General features: G+C 40.7%; 1 protein-coding gene across 6 annotated transcripts in view; it reads left to right on the forward strand.

Annotated features, from left to right (window-relative positions):
• BCAS1 (brain enriched myelin associated protein 1) overlaps positions 1 to 22,415 on the forward strand; it is a 112,219-nt gene that overhangs the window by 32,174 nt on the left and 57,630 nt on the right. For all 6 annotated transcript variants that reach the window (XM_059733134.1, XM_059733135.1, XM_059733137.1 and 3 more), the window contains exons 2-3: positions 5,680 to 5,750; positions 7,089 to 7,176. In XM_059733134.1, the coding sequence (XP_059589117.1) occupies positions 5,680 to 5,750; positions 7,089 to 7,176 (159 nt within the window). The remainder of the gene's footprint in view (positions 1 to 5,679; positions 5,751 to 7,088; positions 7,177 to 22,415) is intronic.

Here is a 22,415-nt window from a genome sequence, read left to right on the forward strand (position 1 = left end):
AATAGGTCACAGCCTTGTTGCCATTCTAGTTGTTCTAGGGTGGGTCTTGTTTGTTCAGTGAGTAATGTCACTCCTCCCTTGTGCTGTCCTGTCCCTGCCCTGCTGTCTCAAGTGGGTACACTCTCCCTCCTTATTTACTGATAAAAAGTGTTTTCCCCCAGCATCAGTGTGTCAAACTCCTTGCCCCGACTGTCTACTAAAAGGATGATTGAGAGCTGGGTGTCTGCGGGGAAACCAGGAAGGAGATTATTTTTGAAACCTTGCCCCAGCATGAATCTTTGCTTGGTTGTATATGGATAAGGGCAAAATCTGCCACTTCTAAATGGGTAAAAGTGTATTGGGCAGAACTGGTGGGATGTATTAACAGGGGAGGATGCAGTTTTATTACCACTAAAATCAATGGCAAAATTCCCTGTTCCTTTGTGCCTGGGAGATAAGATATACATACACTATTTATTGTCCAGCCAGGTAAATGACCTATGTAAGGTCCATGCTATGGTAGCTAGATTGCTTTGAGTATGCAAGCTAATGTGTTTAGAGCTGTCTCACATTTCTAGACTATGTTGCAGTCTCAAATAGTATGTCTGTACCATGTGTCACTGCACTAAGGAACAAGACGTTTTGGCATTGACTTTAATGTAAGCATAGCTATAGTGAGGCAAGATGTAAGACTGAAGTGTTAAGAGACCTCAGATACACCATGTGGCATACTTTGAAATTCAGATTTATGCAGACTTTATCAATAAATAATGTGACACTGCTTACTGTGATACGTTGGTTAATAAAGGCACTATGTTTAAAAGATCAGTCCCACTCTGGTTTTACCCTGAGTGGACAAAAGATTGAATAAAAATTCCCAGTTTGATTTTTTTCCCTCCCAAAACATTCATTGTCTCCCCGGAGCAAGTCAGATGCGTTTTGTTGCATCATTGATGTTCACTGCTACACAAAGACAAATACAACAGGTTTGTTTTATTTTTCGCATTATTATTATTTTTATTTTTTAAACCTTGAAGAAACACCATAGTTAACCGAACACAGGAAAAATACCATTTTTTCTAACTTTCCTGAAAATGAATAATTTATAGGCTTTGGCTGGCTTAGTTCAGTGGCATACCTGCTTTTCAAAACCAGCTTGACTACATTCCTGTCTTCCAGGTTGTATCTCCTAAGAAAATGTCATTGTAACTTGCTGTAATAGTCCATAGCACTCTAGACTTGGCCAGTTTGGACCCAGCAGTTTGCCTGCATTAGCAGTTTGCCTATGCACTGAAACCATAACCTAGTTGTTTCAGGGGTGTCCTTTTTGTTCTGATTTTTATATAGCACCTAGGAAAAAGGTGTACTAGTCCATGACCTGGCACTGCCCCAAGAGAAATAAATAATTAATAAAGTGAAATATATGTTATGTCAGGTATCAAGTGAGATTGGAAGAGAACTCAGCAGCGAGCGCAAGAAAGAGAAGCAGTGCATGTCAGAAAGTGACTGACAATACCTGATTCTGCTTAAAAGGAAATATAAGCCTGATCCTGAGAGTTTCTGAATATTTTCAGTCTTTCCCATGACATGTGTGATCTGAGAGGATGGACTTAGCGGTACAGGAAGTCTCGTCTAATTTAACACTCCTGCTTCTTTCCCCCTCGTTTTTGTGAATGGATGTGGCTTCTGCTCTTTTGTTCAGGATGCAAGCTGCTGCTTTGAACCGTACCTCAGATGTAATAGCGTGCTTGATAGACATTTTCCCCTCTGCCTATATTTGTGCAAACGCCCCCCAGCAAACAAGAATTTTCTGTGGGAAAGGGCTTGCCAGAGTGGAAATGGCCTTTAAATGGAAGCCCAGATCTTACCGTACTTTCACTGGAAGAATGTGGCTGTGAATTGTATCACCAATTTTCTAGATGCCTCAACTCATGTTGTGCCCTGCCTTCTCAGGAGATGGAAATGTTTGAACCCAAATTCAGATGTTATGGCTCACCTCCATTTCTGGAAGAGAAATAAAAAAAAAAATAAAAAATTCAGCAGCACTTTGTAACGCCTTGCGAAGAGTCATACCATCTTCTGGGCCTGGCCAGTGGTAGTTGAATGCTGAGAAATACAGTCAGTTCAATAAAAATATCACCCACAAAAACCCTTACCTCAACCAAGAGTGAAGTCAGGGGGCAGTCTGTGTGCTTGGAAAGGCTTTAAGCATGGAAAAAAGGTATTGTTCTTATAAACCGGCCCTTGGCACAGCGGGAACTATGCTGAGCAATTAACCATTACTTGCTACTGTCTAAGGCCTTGCTAGGGAGATACTGTCACAAATTAGCTTCCAGCTACTGTAGGGTAAAAGCATGTACACAAGCAGTTACTATGGATGTATGGTAAATCCCACTTCTGCCAGAAGTTTTTTGTATGTGCAAACCCTGAGCTGAGCTCCCTTGAAACTCTGGCTGCAAAAAGGGATTGCTGAAAACCTTGCACAAGTCTGCTACACTGATACCTAAATGTGGTGGCAGGAGAAAATGACAGAAACCGCTATATATCAGCGCTACCTGGATACAACCAGTTGAAGTGACAGTTGCTTGAACATCGTTTTGTTCATCACTTGAACAATTGTTCACTGAGCCCTTGATATATTCCCCTGGTAGCAGCTTACTGCTACATCAAGGGAATACATCAAAGGATCGGTGATAAATGGTTCACCAGAGCACCCTTGGGGAAAACCAGGAATAATGGCCACAAACTACTGGAAGACCATTTCAGGCTTAACACTAGCAAAAGCTTCTTCAAATTTAGGGTGTCCACTGTCCAGACTGTGCTCCCTTCAGAGGTGGTGCAATTGCCTACCCTGGAAATCTTCAAGAGGAGACTGGACAGTCACCTCGCTGGGGCCATCTGACCCCAGTTGGCTTTCCTGCCTAATGCAGGGTGCTGGACCCAATGATCTTGCAAGGTCCCTTCCAGCCCCTAGCATAGCCATCTATGAATCTACATGTTTTTTATCATAATTTCTGCTGATACTTAGCTTTGACTATAGGTGGCAGTGACCTTTCACTTTTTCTTTAATATAAGACAGAAACTTGTATATACATATGTATGCATTTGCTTTTATTTTAAACAGCATTACTAGAGAGTGAACCATGCCTTAATCCTAGGCAGTGTTATCTTGTTCTGTTAGTAACTGCAACGGACTTGTTACTTAATTCTTTTCAATAACCACATTCCTCATTACATTGCTGACCAGCCATTTGTAATACAAAATAATCAATTGCTGTGACACGAGGTAAGTCTGAGTGGCTATATCGCAAACACTCATACAAGGGCATGTTCTGTCAGACTTTTTGGGTACACTTTCAGAATCATCTAAATCAATGATGCAACAAGTAGCCTTTTATCCAAAGCAGCCTTCAAGTTCACTTTTCCTCTCTTGGTAAAAGGTAAAGAGATAAGACAAGAGACAGTGGTAAGGATCCCTTAAAGTTAAGTGTCAGTGACTGCGTCTACACATTCATTAATGTGCTTTTGCTACTGTGCATTAAATTTAGTACCTCTAATGTGAGGTACTAACTAAATGCACATTAGGCTGCATGCTTTTTTAGACGCACTAATTTTACTGAGCATTAGTATATTAGCACGGATTTTGCCTTCATGTTGTAATGCACAGTAAAATAGGCTAACACATTAAAGTACATGTGTAGACGCGCCCAGTGTTACACGTGTTCTATAGTCATTAGAATAATCAACTGGAGTATTTTTTAAAAGTGGATGGTAAATTTATTATCTCAGTTATGCCATTAGAAATCAAGATTTACTTAGTTGAACTCAATAGACTGGCACTGATATCTGAATCAGGACTTTAAGGAAATAATAAATACTATATTTATTTTTTTTTGAGGTACGCCAATACTATAGCTAAAGCATGGGTGAAAAATGAAGTGCATAGTTTGCAAACATTGCAAATGTTGTAGTCTCTTTGCAGGAAGAGGTAAGGTTTGTTATACATGGTGTATAGAAAACAGAAATTCTTCAGATCTAACTATACATAGAATTTCCTCCCCATGGAGAATAAGCTGTAGAATTTGAATCTTTTTTTTTTTTTTTTTTTCTTCAGATACCATGATACTTAAAGTTGCTAGGTAACAAAATTACACAGCAAGGACAAAGGACCATTGTATATCCATGGGGAAATCTTGGCTGTTTTCCACAGTAAATCAAAAGTTGTGATTTAATAATGGACATAACAGCCAAGGAGATAAACCTCCTTTGTAGTATTTTTGCAGTTTTAAGTCACAGCTCAGTCCTATAACCTGTACTCACACAGGTTCCCTACGGAAATAAATGTATTGGTCACATTCATATACTTCAGGCAATAGGGCCATTTAAAAGTTCAGCTCAAGCCTGTATTAGGCCCTTAGCAGAGCAAAGTGACCGTTTCTAATTGAGGAGCCCCACCAGGATTTTGCAAAACTTGGGAGCCTGCTTCAGATTCAGATCTAATCTTGCAAAACAAGCCCTGCAAAGACTGTGCCAAGTCTGAGGCCCTATAAACTGAATCTGGGACTTAACTATAGTCAGTTGTTTGTTTGAATTGCCATTCTGGGTGGTTTCAGCAAAAATCGTGTCCTCCGGTCTTCTAGACCCCAACTCAAACCAAGCAAGTTTAGTAAAACTAAAACACTAAGAGAAAACATTTGCTCTCAGTAACACTATGTAATGATCTATGTAATTTTTACAGGGTCACGTGAGTGTAAAGGAGAGCAGAACTCAGTATATACTGCTTAACTGATTTAATAAGCCTTTTAGAGTTTTACACACACTTGTATGGGTCTAGTGACAGTTTGCTTTTTTGATACAAATGAAATGGAAAGAGCCACTAAGTTTGGAACTGGCACTGGAGCAGGACAATTCCTAAAGGCTCCTGTTTGAGGATATGCCTGAGGCTCATCTCTTTATGTTTATTTAACATTAACAATATATGGGCCCTGATCCAAAATCAGCGGGAGTCTTTCTATTAATTGAATAGACTTTCTGTCACACCCATAGGACTAAGTAGGCAGCAGCATACCTTGCCCAGAAAAGGTTACAATCCAAAGGCCTGGTGAGTTCCAGTGGTATAACACAATAAAAATAATAGAAAATTTAATGAGTTGCTAAAATGTATTGTCTAGAGGAGTCTTTTAATTTACTTCAATTGATGCTGAATTCAGCTCTTTATAAATGAGCAATGATGCTGTAAAGAAGGGTATGCCTACATTACACAATAGATCAAAGAGTGTTACCTGAGATAACTTTTTAACCACCAACAGCAGCACGCTTTTGAGTGCAGGCAGGAAAATATATCTGGCTATAGATTTGAGTTGCTAGAATCATAGAGAAGTCGGGGTAGAAGAGACTTAAGGAAATTACCTAGTTTAACCCCCTACTCAAGATGATTGGTTTCAGATGTAAAAAAACCAAACAAACGCCAAAAACACTTTAAACTCAGCGCTTTACTTTAAACCCAGTATCAAAGGCGTAGAGATTTCATGAAAAACGGACATTTCTGCATTTGTAGGAAATTAAGCTGTCCACTAAAACCTGTGGTCATTTGCTTCCTCAGACTGTCCTGCTACACCAACTTCACATTAATGAGCTTGCACCGTTTTCACATTAATGAGCAAGAACTCAAAGTGTTTTGCTTTTTTTTCCTTATCACAGCAAGAATGGGGAATGCTACCACTGTTTCACAAGAAGCTGAAGATCAAGACAGGACAATAGATGATTCTCAGGTAACTGAGAAATACTCATTCTAATTTTTCTTGACTATTGCTACAGTACTAAGAATGGTTCACAGAAGAATTCAAATGCATGCCTCTTCTATGTGCTTTGGAAAATCCCAATCTTATTGTCTGCAAAATCTATGTATTAAGACTTTGATTTGCACATCTATTTCAAGTTACATAATGCATATGAGTACATGGAGCCTTGACTCTTGGGATAATGTTTTGATCACACTGAAAGCAATGTCAAAACTCCCATTGATTTCCTGGAGGCCCAGTTTTTGCCCTTGGAAATCCAAGAATGAAACACGGTCGTCTATGCTACAGAGGGCTTGCGGCTATCTGGGCTGTGGCACTACCTCACATGCATTCATACCATTGCTTGGGTCGAATGTACTTCATTTTCCTACCAGAGATACAAGAACTATTACTGTACCCCAGCACACTCAGGCTTCTACCTACTTCCCTGGGTCAATAACAGTGCCGTGGGTACTACAAAGATGCTGGTGAGAAAAAGAATTGTGGGTTTTTGGGGGGTGTTTTTCTTTTCTTTTTTTTTTTTTTATATAATTGAGGATTTTAAAATGTGGTCTTGCTCTGTTTTAGAGCAAGAAAAAAGTCTTGGGGAGGAAAAATGAGGGAAGGAATCTGCTCCACTAGAAACTACCCAAGAACCTAATGGTGAGGTAGTTTTCCTGGGATGTGGGAGAGCTGGCTGCCTAAGGGCCATATTTTATAAGTTTTCAAGCATCTAGGGTGCCTGTAGATGTGCAGGACGTCTGCTCCAAACTACTGTAATACAGCACATCAGAGCAGACTCAGTTAATCGAGTCTGCTGGAGTGTGCTTATTAGTCTCAGCATCTCATGTATTTGGTGTCCATGTGCTTCAGGATGGCAGCAAAGGTGCTTTACCTAAAAATCATCAAACAAGCTTTAGTTAAAACACCCCTGCCACTGCCATTTTGAAGTGCAGGATGCTGAATACACATGACACTGCAGGTGTTTTAATTAGAGTGGTTCCCAAGAGCCACTCTAATCAAAGTGCTCCCCTCGCCCCTCCACCCCTGGAGCATGTGTAAAGATGTCCCTAGAGATAAGCAGATTTCCAGTCAGATTTACAAACATGCCTAAGAAGGTAAATGACCTTCTGCTCCTTTGAAAATCCTTCTTAGTACCAATCTACATGTTTAGGAACCTAAATACTTTTTGAAAATCTGGTCTTAAGTCATTGTTGAAAACGAGGGCTCCTAAATCCCTTAGGCACTTCTAAAAATGTTACCCAAGTCTTCTGCTATATTATGGTATGCAAATTCTTAAGCTGAACTATATATTGTTTAATGTTTCAGGCTGCATCTGAACTTCCAGGCAATGTTCAAAATGGGCCTGTCACACTTCAGGTTGTGCAGGTTGTTTCTTCTGCAAAGAATGATGAAGGTAGGTGCTGGAAAAAGAAGTCTGTCGTACCCACTTTGCTTCTGTTAACATGTGGACCATTAAAGGTTAATGCCTAAGCAACAATAAGTATTGATGTTTGCAGTCAGATGAAAAGATAAGCTCATGTTTCAGTTCAGACTTCTGAATTGGCTCCTGTGGTTTTCAAAATCTTGTGAATTCAAAAACAAATAAATGCACAGAATAGAATGAGAAGATAATTCAAATATTCTCAGGCAGCTGTTCATTTAATTGCATTAGGATTTTCCTTCTGCAAATTATGCCTGCACCAGAACAAGCAATACAACAGAGTGAAGATTTAAGACCTTCCATATCATTAGGCTAGGCTGGCACAAGAAATTTCAGGGCACATATGGAACTGGTATAGGTTCCCTCTCCATCTCTGCAGCAGCTCCATAGGAGGACATGTCCTGGAATAGGCTGTGGATTCTTGGGCAATGGATCAGAGAAGGAAGAGGATAATTCAGTGGTGGAAAACAGCATGATTTGGGACATCTAGCCATTTTGCACACCCACAAAGCCCCAAATGAGTCTCTGCAACACATTAGAGAAACCACCGAGGCTTGTGCTGGTGGCTGAGTGTAGGAGGCAAGCAGCCTTTTCTTTGTCTCAGCACTGGTGCCTGAGTTCTGCAAGCAAAAATGTGCTCTTTCGCAAGGCTCTCAGTTTGTGGTGGGAAGGTGTTTTGCAAGGTGGAATAGAGGAGAGCATTTCACATTTTGAAGGGAGCAAAAGTTTCTTGTATGCAACAGTCAGCAGCTCAGCATGGATAGTCAAGCTGCGTTAATTCCCATCACTCTGATGGCACATTGAAACTGCAGCATGGAAGTTAATATATAGGGAGGGAGACAGAGATAATTGGCAAAAGAATGGGGCTTGGATAGGATGAAGAAGGCCAATTCCATGGGTCAGCAGCTAAATTGCTAGGTTTCAAAATGTTCTCATACACTGCCTCTAATAAATCAAGCCACAGGAGGTAAATCTCAGGCTCATTTGACCTGCCAATGCCATTTTTCAATGGTTGTATGAATTGTAAATATTAAAGACTTCCAGATTTGAGTTGTTTTGCTCCACAGTCTATAAAATAGTCCAATTATATGACCTGAAATGAAAGGTTTCTCCTAAAATTGTCTAAATGTAGGTGTAAGCAGCATAAACATGGGGGTGCAAAGGTAGTACAAAGTATTGAAGGCAAGGATAAGCATCTGGATTGAATGTGAACATATGGCAGAAGATAGGTACTTGGGTTGAAAAAACATGACTATTTTCTCAGCCTTGTGGTAACGTTAATGTGTTTGCTAAGGAGTTGCACAAGTTAGGCATCGTACTTTTAATCTCTGTTAGGAAGTATGTGTTGAAGATCAGGATTTGGAAATCAGTTAGGGAAAATACATTTCAAGTCCGATCTTCAGCTAATGTAATGACCTAGCTCTGACGATCCATCCTTTGATCTACTCAGAATGCCTCTAATGTATAAATTGCTCAAGCCCCAAAAAGAAACTGTTAACAAAATTAAAGGGACGGGGGTTGAAGTACAAATAAGCATTGCTTTATTGTTTTTCTTTAACAAATGCTTTATATCTAGTCATTCCTCCTCCTCGCCTCTTCTCAGCCTTTTTGCTACTATCTGGCCTCAGTTTAACATGAGATCTGTTTTCTGCCTGGGACACCAGTGTAAGGGCTCCAGAACCAAGCTTTATTTAATGGGGGGAAATCGGCTTTAAACCTGAGCTTGCACATTTCAATCTTTGGTATGTTTAGAGCAACTAACAAATCTACTTCTACTTTTTCATTAAACCCTGTTTCTGGGTCTATGAGTAGCAATTTCAGTAAATGTCAAGGTAAGAATGTTACTTGCACTTTTGCACTACTAAACATTCATGTTTCATTTTCTGATTCCTGACACTGTGTTCTTGGCTAGTTGCCGTGCATTGTTCTGGCTCAAACCAGTATTAAACAGTAGTACATATTAGAACTTTTTGTCATGGTTTTCCATGTAGTGTATAAAACAGATTGAGAAGTGCGTAGGGTCCTATTGCTCCTAAACCAGGAATCATTACTATGAAAAGGATTGTAAACCGATAGGTATGGGGATCTTCAAGAGGAGGTTAGATAGGCATCTAGCTGGGGTCATCTGAACCCAGCACTCTTTCCTGCCTATGCAGGGGGTCGGACTCGATGATCTATTGAGGTCCCTTCTGACCCTAACATCTATGAATCTAGGTACTTCATCTTTCATGTTGTCTACAGTATGGAAGTTTTACTGATCGTTGCCCCCAAACTTGGTTATGATATGTTTCAGTTAGGTAAGGAAGGAGTCGCCTGTGACCTTGAATTGTGCCATGAACGTGCATTTTTGGCAGTGTCTTGCATATAGAAAAGCTAAAAATATGCTTGACTTCTGAAGAAAGTAAACTCCCCAGGAGTGCCACCATCTCCTCTGATGTTAATGAAATGACTAAACATAAAATGGCAGCTGCCTCTATTAGATTTCTAGAAATTCAAAGTTATAGTACAAAGTACAGAGAAATGAAAGAATAATCTACATTAACTATATATGTAATTCTTTGGACTGTAACATGGTTTAGGAGTATGATTATTCAAAGGTTCTGTCCCTGCTACAAAGACTTTTCAACTGTGTCTGGACAAACATGATGGTCCCTCACCTATTCACTCTTAATCTGTGCTAGATTAAGTAAGTGTTGTCTATATGATAACAGTACATAGGTGGAACCTTTTCTTTGAATACTAAAAGAACTCAGGTTGGTACGTTGATAATACATGATGTATCCGGTGGGTTAGCCCAGCTGTTAAAAAGATTATGGTATTGGACTTCATTTACTTCTGTAAAACTGAATTTTTATGTAGTCCCAAATTATGTAGTCAGCAAAAGGTAAGAGACAGTTAGATGTGCATGCCTGTGAATGTATAAGCCACTGCTCAGTATGTGCATCTTTTGTCCTACCAAATCCACTGAGGGAGGATGCAAGTGTTACATCTGCCTTCTACATGACGGCTCCCATCTTAGTCAGCACACCAAGGACTAAGGTGGGGACTTCACCAGTTCAAAACATGAGTCTGTGCAGCATGAGCTAAAAGTCCCAGACTCTTCAGAGTTTGCTTTACAATTAAATATTTGCAACTGCCTTTGTCACCCCCAGGCTGGACCTCTCTTGTAAGCTCTGCCCTGGATTCCCTTGAAAAGCCATTCTGTAACTTCAGCTAGTGCAGAATGCAGCCACTCGCCCCCATAAGAGAGGCAAATATACATTTAAAGTATGAGCATATGAGTTCAAAGCACAGACTCTGGATATCATGAATATTCAAGATGTTGATTATGGTTTATTAGAGATGAATCAGTCATTCAGAATTGCGACTGGCTTCCTCACGCTTCCCCTGTAAACCTGCATGACAATCGGACTCGAGGGAGAAGCTCAGGCTTATATAGCTGCATCCTTACAATGGACTTTTTGCCAGAGAGATGCTGTCTGACCATGCACATGTCACTTACTGCTGCTTTCTTGAGCTTTTCACCCTTAACAGTGGTAGCCAACCTCTTTGGCAGGCATGTCATAAATTAGCCTTCACACCCTCCTCGAGTGCTGCTCTGATCCCTTTCCCTTACCCGATCTGCTGCTCTGCTTTCTGCTTCCTGCCCTGTGCTCCCTGCCTCACGTGCTGCTCTGCTTTCTGTTCTGTGCCCTCTCCGCTGCCGTGCTGCCTGTCCCCTCCCTGAGAGGCTGCCTGCACTCCCTGAATCCTACAGGTTAAGAGGCTGGAACCAACAGTCGACCCCAGAAAAGGGCAAGTTCCCAATGCACAAATGAAACTGAAACATATCTCTTCCTCTCTCAGATCTGAGTCATTTCATGTTAGTAGGAGTCAAGTTTTGTTTAGTTAGAAGTATAACTGCTCTCATGGATTTGTCTTGCTCCTCCTAATAAATGCTGCATGGCAGATCATCAGTTTTCCGTCAGTTAGGTAAGGCTTCAAGCAAGGCCCTGATGAAATTCCTAAGTGAAGAATTGTATGCCTAATCTGAGTTTATTTTTCTAGGGATTGAGAAGGGGGTTTTTTCTGACTCCATTTGACATAAGAACAGCAGTGCTTTACGGGATCAGTCCAGTATCCCGTTTCCAGTAGTGGCAATTAGTAGATGCTTTAGAAAGAGAGTATATGATATGAATAAGACATGTCTAGAGTAATTCATCCTTGGTCAGATCTTCTCTGGCATCAACTGTCATTGGTAGGGACCTACCCAAATTGCGACTGCCTGATTGCGCAGATTTTGCAGAAATTACTAAATCTCATCAAAATCTGCAGGGGGGGGGAAAAAACGTATTAAAAATAAAATGCCCAGTGGGGAAGGGCAGAGAGAGGGGACCGACATGAATGTGAGCAGAGAAGATGGCTTCTGCCCTTGCTCCTTGCCACTGATTGGCTGAGAGGGCTGTCTCTGATATGGCCCCACCCCTCTCCAATTAGCAGCAAGGGGCAGAGACACAGCAGACCGTTCTCTCGACCAATCGGTAGTGGGAGGAAGAGACACTGGGGCCCTTCAACCAATCAGGGACATGGGGGGTGGGGGGACCCTGACCATGTTAAACCCTCAAAAACAGCAACCAGCCCCATGATCTTCCCATGAAATTGGTCCAGCTCCCTGCTCAAGTTGGATAGACCTCTCCCTAGTCATTGAGTTAGGGATATCAGAGGATACATACCTAAATGCTCCACCATTCCAACAAGTTCTACATGTAAAAAGTACCTCCGCTGGTTTGGTTAAAACTTATCTTCTGATCATTTCAATGGGTGTTCTTGTATCCTAGGACTTAGTGAATAACAGTTCCTTATTAATTTTATCCATATCTTTCATAGTTTATAAACATCTATTATATCCTCCCTCCGCCTTCATTCCAAACTGAAGAGTCCTAGCATTTTCAGTTGCTTCTGGTATGACAGCTGCTCCATGCCCCTCCAGACCCCATCTTTGTTGGCCTTTTTTGTACCATTTTTAATTCCACTACATCCTTTTTGAGGAGATGGGAGATGAGAACTGAATGCAATACTCAAGATATGACTGCACCAAGGATTTATACAGTGGTATAATGATGTTTTCTTAACAATGTTCAATATTTTATTGGCTTTTTTGGTTGCTGCTGTGCACTGAGTGAATGTTTTTTGGAGAACTATCTACAATGACTCTAAGCTCTCTTTCCTGAGTTGTAACAGATAGTTGGGGGCCCAGCTCTATGCGAATAGTTGAGATAATATTTCGCCATGTGCATTACTTTTCACTTAACAACACTGAACTCCATCTGCCTCTTTTTTGGACCACTTCATTTGCCCAAAGTGAGGACTGGTCTGTCTGTTCATTGTGGGTTCTGAGCACTTGGCTCTGATCTGTACTGAAAATTTTCTCCAGGTGCTCATGCATCATTGCTCTGCACTGCCAACCACAGATTAAACATCTCTTTGTTTTTGTTTTTGCACATATTTAATTGCCCTTGCCACATTTTGTTGGTCTTGGAGCTTTATCAAGCATTGTGCTCAGGGATGAGAGTTCCAGTTTGTAGCATTGCTGTAACAATATACATCTAAATACAAGTATTTACAGCAGAGTTAAAGTTACCAGTGCTTCTCCTGCACTTGACATTTTACATTTCGTGGCACTTGCACATTATAATAAAAGCCGTTTAAAATTGTTTCCAGTCTTTTCTAAAATGAGATGCTATTTACTAAGTGAAACCTGTCCATGTGTTACAACTGATTGAAAAATCTAGGCTTTGAATTTTCTGTGAGACCAGCAAGAAATATCCAGGTGTACTATGGTGCAGAATCTCAGTCCCATGAGTGTTTTGTAAATGCTATCTAGCTGTAATAAGTCTATTTAAACAGCAGCCTGTTAAAATATACCATCAGCTGGATATCTGTGTAAGTCTATTGAAGTCAGAATGATTTATGCCAACTGAAAATCTAAATGACCAGTTTATGGTTTATTTTACTTCTTAAATTTTAATTTTCATGTTCTAATAAGTCTTTTAAATAATATGAAGTCAAAAAATTCAATGCCGTATTTGTATTTTCTTATCTATACTTCATCATTATCTACATGACAGCTCAAATACAGAACCATTATGGGTGCCTGTACACGAGCACTGAGGCTGCTCTGACACACTGCAATTCCAGCGCTTTGGAGCAGAATGAATTAATCAAGCCTGCTGGAGCGTGGCAACTGCTATGCTCCAGCAGCCTCCCACGTATCAGGTATCTATGTCCCCATGCTTCAAAATGGTGGTGAGGCACTTGAACTAAAGCTCATCAAACAAGCTTTCGTTCAATGCCCCTGCTACCATTTTTAACCATGGGGGTGCTGATACAGGAGACATGGGGGCACTTTTATTAGAGCAGCTCTTGGAGCCTCTCTAATGTAAAGTGCCACCTCTGCACCCACAGAGCACGTGTAAAAGCACCCTCCATTGTGACGTATTAGAAGAATATGCATTAGCCTATGTTAATGTGCGTTGGCTAAAGAGCATGGGTTTTTGTGATGCTTTAATGTGCATTAAAATAAGGTAATGTGCATTAAAGTGCACGTGTAGACGCACCCAGTAAAAACACAAAATCTGGTTTAGTTTAGCCAAGATCCTTGCTATGCAAAACTGCATATGCTGCTTGAAGATACGAATGTTCCTTTAGTTTGTTTTCTAGCCTTAAAATGAAAGTGTGAACATTTCTTGGACAGACCGTAAAGATCAACGTGTGTGAATGTCTGACATATAGACAGAGCCAAAGGATGTATGCCATATCTTTGTACATAGATATTCATAGATGCTTATCCATTATTTTTATCTTAAATTCTTTCTCTGCTTTCCTACACCCTTAGCATGTGACAGCGCTGTGTTTAGCAGTATATTTAGTACTGTATGAAAACAGTACCTGCTAATAGAACAAAAGTAATCCCAATTGTGCTTCTTTTGCTTATATTAGAGGAAAAAATGAGTATTAGTTGGAGGAGGTGAATCATTATCTCCTACTCATTTGGGTGGGTAGACTGGTAGCTACTACTGCAGTTGGAGGCTAAAGGTACTGCCAGGAGGTTGCTGAAATAGGCAGATAGATGGGTAGACTTGAGGCTTTCCCTGCTCTTTTTTTTTTTTTTTAATCAGTGTTGCAGTGGCAGCTTTGGAGCCATAGTGGGGAAGAAAGGGCCTGCTCTCTTCTCCTACTAGTGGTCTTTTTCTCTCTTACTCATGTCCCTCTTGCTGCTTCTTTGCTTCTTACCTGGCAAGCAGATTAAGGCTCTGGTTAGGGAAGGAAACTTGACCAAGACTAGCTCCTATTTTTGATACTGCTTTATTAATAATCTACTTTTTAAATCTGTTCCCACACCAAGCATAGTGCCCTTGTTAGGGTGAGTGTTTACAGCCTCTGGGCCCACATGGCTAGTAGGCAATAAATCTCCATCTACTATCCTACAACTCAACACTGAAGGAAGCAGTACAGCTAATCTGTTGTTAGTCTGATTGCCGTTGAACACAATGAAGCTGTCATTCCCCTGCGCGAAATGCACTGTGAATCACCTGACAGACTAGAGCTGCAAGGCTTTAGTCTGGCTGCCTTCATCCTCAGCAAGACCTACAGCCTTGCAACCTTCATCAAAAGAGATACTGAGTGGTGCTAAGTTGTTGTCATCTGGTGAGGAAGCAACATTGAGTGGCTCACTATCAAGGTCGGTGACACTTCCATTGTCAATGTCTATAAGCCTCAGGAATTCCTCTATCTTCTGCCCAACTGCCACCAATCAATCCCACACCCATGCAGTGGAGCTTGTGATTTCAACTCATGATATACCATTTGAGTCTATAAGAATATAAATCTTGATGGGGAGGTTCTTAGCTACCTGGGCCTCAACTAACAAATTGTACCTGCTAGTTGACTTCAAAGAACCTGACAGCTTTGAATCAAGAAGATGGCAGACAACTACCAACCCTGACTTGGGTTTCTCAAGTGTAAATGTCAGCTGTCAGCCTACCAAATGAGCGTTGGAGAAATTCCCATGGACACAACATTAGCCATCACTAATCGTACACCTCTTTGTAGCACCAACAAACAGCAGACCATCACCTAGATGGAACTTTTGCAAAGCCAGGTGGGAAAAATTCAAATTGATACAAACTCTGTTGCTGAATCACTGTCAAACCCATGGAATACAGATGTGAATGCTGCTTACATGGCATAGTATCCCCAGAGGGTATAGGAAAAAGTATATCCCTGGCTGGGATTATGAATGCCAAGAGAAAGTTTCATCTCAGCTGAGCCAAAGCCAACAATGATGCCACAGAATTCATTAGCCATCTAGACAAAGTCAGAAAAGCTCAATGGGAAGAAACATCAGAGTTGATTTAACTTTTTGCACTCCAACCGGCAGGCTTGGCAGAAGATAAACCAGCTCATAGGAAAGAAACAAAGTGTGAGCAAGTATGAAGTCAAAGCGGATGCTATTGCAACTCAACTTGTGCGTAACGGCCACTACATCAAACCTGACAAGGGATTCACTAGGCAGATAAAGAAAGAAGTTAAACAGCTCTGGAAAACTCACGGTCCCAATGCTCACCTGTCTGGAGAATTCAGTACTAAGGAAATGATGGCAGCCCTTAAGCTTTTAAAGACCAACAAGTCACCAGTGCCTGATGCCATAAATACTGAATTTCTTCATAACACTGGGGAGATGATAATCATTTGGCTTCATGAGTTCATCTCCATTTGTGTTAAATGCAACAAAATCCCTCACATTTGGAGAAAGACCGCAGTCACTGCAGTCCTAAAGCCTAACAAGGCCAAGGATGATGCAAGTAGCTATAGACCTATCTCCTTCCTGCGCGTTCCATTCAAGCTACTGGAACACCTCATGTATGCCCAAATCTACCCCATAACTGATCCACAGCCTAAGGAGCAGGCTGATTTAAACACAGAAGGTCAACAGTGGAGCAGGTAACTCTCCTTACTCAAGACATTGAAGAGAGCTTTGAGGCTGGAGAGAAGGTTGGTGCTGTCCTGATGGACCCCACTGCTGCATACAACACTGTCTGGCTCCATGACCTCTACTCCAAGCTCCTCCAAATGATACCTGACAAAATGAACTTTATTATGCTCACACTTCAGAACCTCACTTTCACTCTCAAGACCATCAGTGGACAGGAAAGCCATCCTAGAAGTCTTAAAGATGGCATCCCACAAGGCTCAGTACTTTCTCCATTGCTTTTCAATCTGTACATTGCCAACCTGCCTGACACCCAGTCCAAGAAGTATGGCTATGCCAATAACCTGGCTCTCACCAACTCAAGCAAGCAATGGAAAGTCACTGAATCCACTTTGACATCAGGCATGAATGCCCTTGCCAGCTACTTCCATAAATGGCATCTCCAGCTCAGCCTCGCTAAAACAGTGGCAACAGCCGTCCACCTAAATAACAACCAAATGAAGAAAGAAATAAAAGTCAAGATTGGCAACCCGACACTTGAACATTGTTATGCCATTACTTATTTAGAAGTGGAACTGGATGGACCCTTACATATTGCCAGCATCTAGAAGGGGTCCAGGGTCAGGTTAACATCAAAGTAGCTGTTATCCGTTGCCTTGCTGGCACCAAAAAGGATGCAAGTTTCTAAACACTTCACACCTTCACTATGGCACTTGCGTATGCTCCTGATGAGTAGTGTATACCAGTATGAGGCTGAAGCATGCACACTAAGTGGAGTCCAGCCTTAATAACATCATGAGGACCATTACCAGATGCCTTTTGTCAACCCCAATTGACTACTTACCAGTGCTCTCAGGCATTCTCTCCACTAAAATCCAGTGACAAGCTGTTGCCCTGGCCCTAGGCCTCAAAGCACAAGATCCAGCCCATTCTGTGCACTCCAGCATAGTATTCATAAGCCAGAAAGCCAACTATTGCCTGAAGTCTCAAAATCTGTTCTCCACTCAGGCCAATAAGCTCATCAAATCTGTGAATGCATGTCATCCGCAGCATGGACCTCCCATCAGTGGAACAGGAAATATGCTGCACAAAAACTGCAGCTAAAGAGCTTCATCCCCAGTAGCAGCTTCCGCCCCTCAAGATGGCAGCTGCTCTGCAGGGCCTGGACTACACTTAACTGTCTCAGAATGGGTGTTGGATGGTTTAAGGCAAGCATGCAGTCTTGGGAACTCTCCAACAATGCTGGCTGGAGCTGTGGTGCTCAAGCTCAGATGACCAACCATATTTCTATGAACGCTCTTACAGTCCTTCTTTGCATACCCAAGGTCTTATTGACGTTGACCATTCTACCTGTTGCTGGCTTTCTGGCCCTCATGCTTCTAAAATATGTGTGTGGCAACACTCACTGCATCATCACTCTTTTTTTCTTTGTGAAATTTGCTCAAGCAGATTGCAAAATACTTGAACTAATTAGTTGCTCAAAACTGACAGATTTCTCGGTGATCTTTCTCTTATGTAAAAGACTTGTGAATAATTTGCTGTAAGTACTGGAACATCAATAATCCTGCTTATTCACGTGCACCAAGGCTTACACTCATTTTTAGGGTTTGGTGCATGGAGAATGGGAAATGAATGAGCAATATCTTCCAGCCCTGTCTTGGGAGTCAGTGTGATGACAGTATAGGGCTTCTTAAGGATCCATTCTAAAAGTATTTGTTCTTAATTAGCATGGCTAATTAACTCTAGTATTAATAATGCAGTGGCACTAGAATATAAAGCAGCTGCAGTAGATGATCAGTATACCTTATAGCATTATTTTTACAATTATTTCTTGAAGAATAATTTAAAAGAAATATACTAGCTGGGCGGGGGGGGGGAGAAAAATTGTAGAAGAGACAAATATCTTATGCTTTGAAGAATACACCATCATTTTTTCTGCTCATATTTCTTATCAAAATATTAGGGGGTCAGTCAGATAAATACATGCAGCCTTTGGGGACTTAAAGGAGGTCAACACCATACCAACAACATTGTAAGCATCTGTGGGAGGAAATTAAGGCACACAGTAGGTGTGTAGAAAAACAGTGAAAATCTGAATATTTGAAAAAGGACAAATTAATTCATTCTTGTAAGTAAGGTGTTTAGAATCCTTTTTCAGTGTACAGTATTCACTGCAGTGGCTCATTCAGAGCTATTACAGTCCATCAGGCTAGTCTACAATGATGGACATTTTAAATGTAGAACACTGCCTATGGTCCATAATGGCCCCTTCCCAGCCATTAAAGTCTAGTGCCTCTGTTATTATTGGTGAATTCCTAAAAACACCATAATGCCACAGTACCATAATTACATTTCTAAACAAAGTACCTGTGCCATATGTAGCTTTCTTGTATCTAAAATAACCATAGAGTAAAACAACTATCTGAGCTAATGGGACAATTGTATTTCAGAATATAAAGATGTTTTTGAGCTGTAACAAAGATACTTTAGCTGATAATATTTTACTGTTCTTGTTATTGTTATTACTATTAATAATAATAATTGGCAACTTTGCAACTAAGTAGGAAGCTGAATCTGTGTACTGAAGAGTTCTTTAGCTAACAGTCCAATAGTATTCATGTGAATAATCCTTGCTGATGAGCTGCCCTCACCTTTATCAAACCAGAGATTAGTGACTGAAGGCTAAACAAAGGAGCAAGATTTAACAAAGGCTCTAGAGAAGGTAACTTGGGACGTGGCCAGTGGGAGGGGGTACATGTGTGAGTCAGAATGCATTACATTCACAAACAGGAATAGAAAAAGAAGTACTTCTGCTTAAAGTAATTTTATTTAAGTTTAAATTAAGTTTAAATTGAACCTTTCTATCTAGATACAAATGGATAGATATGTCTATATGTAGATACTATATATAAAAATAGCATCTAAATCAGCAGTTCCCAACCTTGGGGCATGACCCAAATGAGGGTCACGGGGGCAACGCCGACAGCACTGCATATAAAGGACGAGGCACGCCATTTGCCGGGAGCTCCCCCGTCCCCAGGCTGCTGCCGCCACTGCCACCACACCCTGCTCCCAGCAGTGGGTCATGGCAAAAAACTGTTGGGAACTTATCCAAATAGTATTAGCATTTATAGGATCTAAATATATATTTTAATTTTTTTTTTTTAAATACTTGTCTAAAATTCTGATTGCACCTACCCTGTGTTAATCCAACATACAGTCCAGCTAGAAAACTGTTGTTTCAGCATAGTGGCTCACTTTTTGTGGCTGAGTAACAACCCTGTAAAATGCAACATTTTTAAAAAACAAGAAACCCCACTGCTACTAAGTCACTTTTAAGCGAGTAATGTGAGTGGCTCCTGTTGCCACCATTTGAATAGTCCATTACTGCAGAGCGTATGCAGTGTCAGTTTGTCTGCTGCCGTGAAAGAAGGAAGCAGGAAAACGAAACAAAACAAAAATTAAAACATTTGTTTTACTGGGAGTTCAACATGCGGGCCTTGTTCAGCACACAACCCTATTGCTTAATGTCTTCTCAAAAGGCCCCAGCTCAGCTTCTGAAAATAGATGTGTATCAAGCCCTGCACATTGTATTTACCTTGTCTTCGTGCTGTGTTTATCCTCCTGGAAAAGCAAGGAGATATTATTTTAGGTCAATATTTTGTAATCCTTACTTGGGTTACCTAACCAACATTTATATGAATGAATATTTACAACTTCCATTACAGCTACTCAATATAGTGCCTGTCTTCTACAGGAAAACTTCTGTTTTCCATAGGGGCAAAATCAAAATGGAAGCATTTGATTTTGGGTTAGAGGCACATGACCTCAAATCTTTTGTTTGATGCACTTAAGATTTTTTTTTTTTCAATGTAATTTCAAAACAGAAAATTAAACTCTAGATCCTTCATGCATTTCCTAATAGGAGCTATAATTTTGGTCCCACATACTTCCTAATTTCCTTGGGGAGTACATCTTTTGCCATGCATTGTAGAGCCAGTTTACTGAGTAAATAGATTCCAGTAGGGAAATGTAGCTTAACATTGATCTGATTTGAAAGGACCTCTTTGAGGTCAACTCTGTAAAATAAAATACAAGCTTTCAGTTTTAGGAATCTTGAAATGTTTTGTAATAACTCAAAACGTTTAAAGGAAACTTTGGAGCTTTCCGAATGCAATTTCTTTCAAAATTTCAATTCCATTAAAAAAGATTCAACGTTATAACTTTATCCCTTTTCAGGATGAAAACAAATGTTGACAAGTTGGAAATTCCCTGTAGGAAGACTTTTGCATAGCTGTAAATAGTGTCATTCCACTGACAGAATATCCTGTGGATGGCTTGATAGGGTTTTGTTCTTCATCTTCATTGTGTCTCTTCGGCTTCAGGTATCACAGATGAAGCAAAAGGGAAAATGGCTGAAGCAACCTGTGTTCTAGATCCATGCCCTTCGAAGGCCTGGGGGAAGGTCTTAGATCCATCTTTGAGGAAGGGCTAGTTGCTCCTTTTCCCTCATTCTCATGTGAGGACCATCTTGTGACCACACATTTTATTGGGCTGTTAGTGAAAAGAGCAAGAAAACATGGGCTGGGACATGCTCACCCTACAGTGAACAGTTTTATGATACTGTCTTCTGACTCATAACCATTCCTAGTACCTGGTATATTTTATTTATATAGCATGACTCAAATATTTGGGCTGCAAGCCAGATGTAGGAGCACAATGCTAGTAGTTTTAAGAAGTCATTTTGAAGGAGTTGCATGAGAATTACTTTTGCTCCTTTGAAAGTGTTTTTCTGACATCTGTTATTTCCACAAGATAAGGGCCTTGCTAGATTCCTGCCTTTTTTTCTGATGAACAGCTTTCACTAGCATCTAGGACATCGTTTCTCCATGTATGTCTGGTTGTCACCTTTTCACTCATGCCTATATTTGTAAATCCCTCTGTGTAGAGCTATATGCATGTACGTAAAAAGGATATCTCACTGCTGGCACTATACACCGGTGCTCTGTAATCCATGTTGCTTGCCTGTGAGTTTCTGGGTGGAGTCTCCACAATGACCAGATACAATTCCATATCTGATTCATCAGATTTAAACGTATAATACACCATTTTTGTGTTGTCTCTGGGGTGGCAGGAGAAATTAAAAAAAGAAACAATCCAGCCTGATGTTTGCATCTATGTTGATCTCAATGCCTGAAATGCAAGCCTTGTCATTTTATCTGTACCTTTTATTCCCTTTTTTATCAAATAAGACCTATGAACTTGGTTTGTTGAAGTGCTATGATTTTTCTTGGTCCGTTTGTTCCTCTGTGAGCACCACACCAGTCCCTGCTGTGTGTATTTCCAGCATCAGATCCAAACTTTGGAATTGTATGTGGTTACTCGACCGATTGGAGAGGCTACCTGCAAAGGAAAGCTTATGTCAGACATTTTTAAAAAGACTTTTTTTTTTTTTTTTAAACCAGAAGGAGCAGGAAACTGTGTAATATTGAAAAAATTGTGAACTTTTTCCATACATTATTCTAATGAAAGTAATAAAAATGCCTGCAGCCCTAACCCCTCTAAGCTTCCAAGAATAAGCTTGCCTTCATGGGGCTGCACATGGGCTTAAAGTTGAGTGTGTGTTTAGATGCCTTGCTGAACTGGGATTTTAAAACTAGACAAAAATCTCTTAAAGCATTTGTTTCTCTCATTAGCCCATTTTCTCAAGTTTTCTTTTTCTTTTTGCAGAGTAGTTATAGGGCAAAAAGAATACAACCTTAGTCACCGTGGGCTGTATTGGAAGTCATTATACACTGATGTCAGTCATCAATGTCCTGTTGAGTCATGTTGGACTGACCTTGAACTCCTTAGCACACTAGCCTGGGACTTGAGAGATTGATGTTACATTCAGGGCTTTGTGGGTAGCATTGGGCAGGACACATGCGCGTGTGTGTGTGTGTGTGTGTCCCATCTGAAAAATGATGCTATTAATACCAACTTGTGTAAAGTGCTTGGAAATCTACTGATGGGGAAGAATGTAGGACTTAAAAATTATTGTGTTGTTATCATCTAAGCACCCTAGAAATACCAGAGAACTGGGACACTAAGGAATAGGACATGGGACACCGAGAATTGACAGTGGATGGCATTAGAAAGGAAAGTACTGTTGGGAGATGCAGAAAAGGGGTTCCTGAGCTCTGCTGGTACCCAGTTCAATGGTATCACATTGAGTAATTTAAGAGATGGATAAGGCCCAAGC

This window comes from Alligator mississippiensis, chromosome 9 (assembly GCF_030867095.1).
Source record: "Alligator mississippiensis isolate rAllMis1 chromosome 9, rAllMis1, whole genome shotgun sequence".
NCBI classification, from domain to species: domain Eukaryota; kingdom Metazoa; phylum Chordata; order Crocodylia; family Alligatoridae; genus Alligator; species Alligator mississippiensis.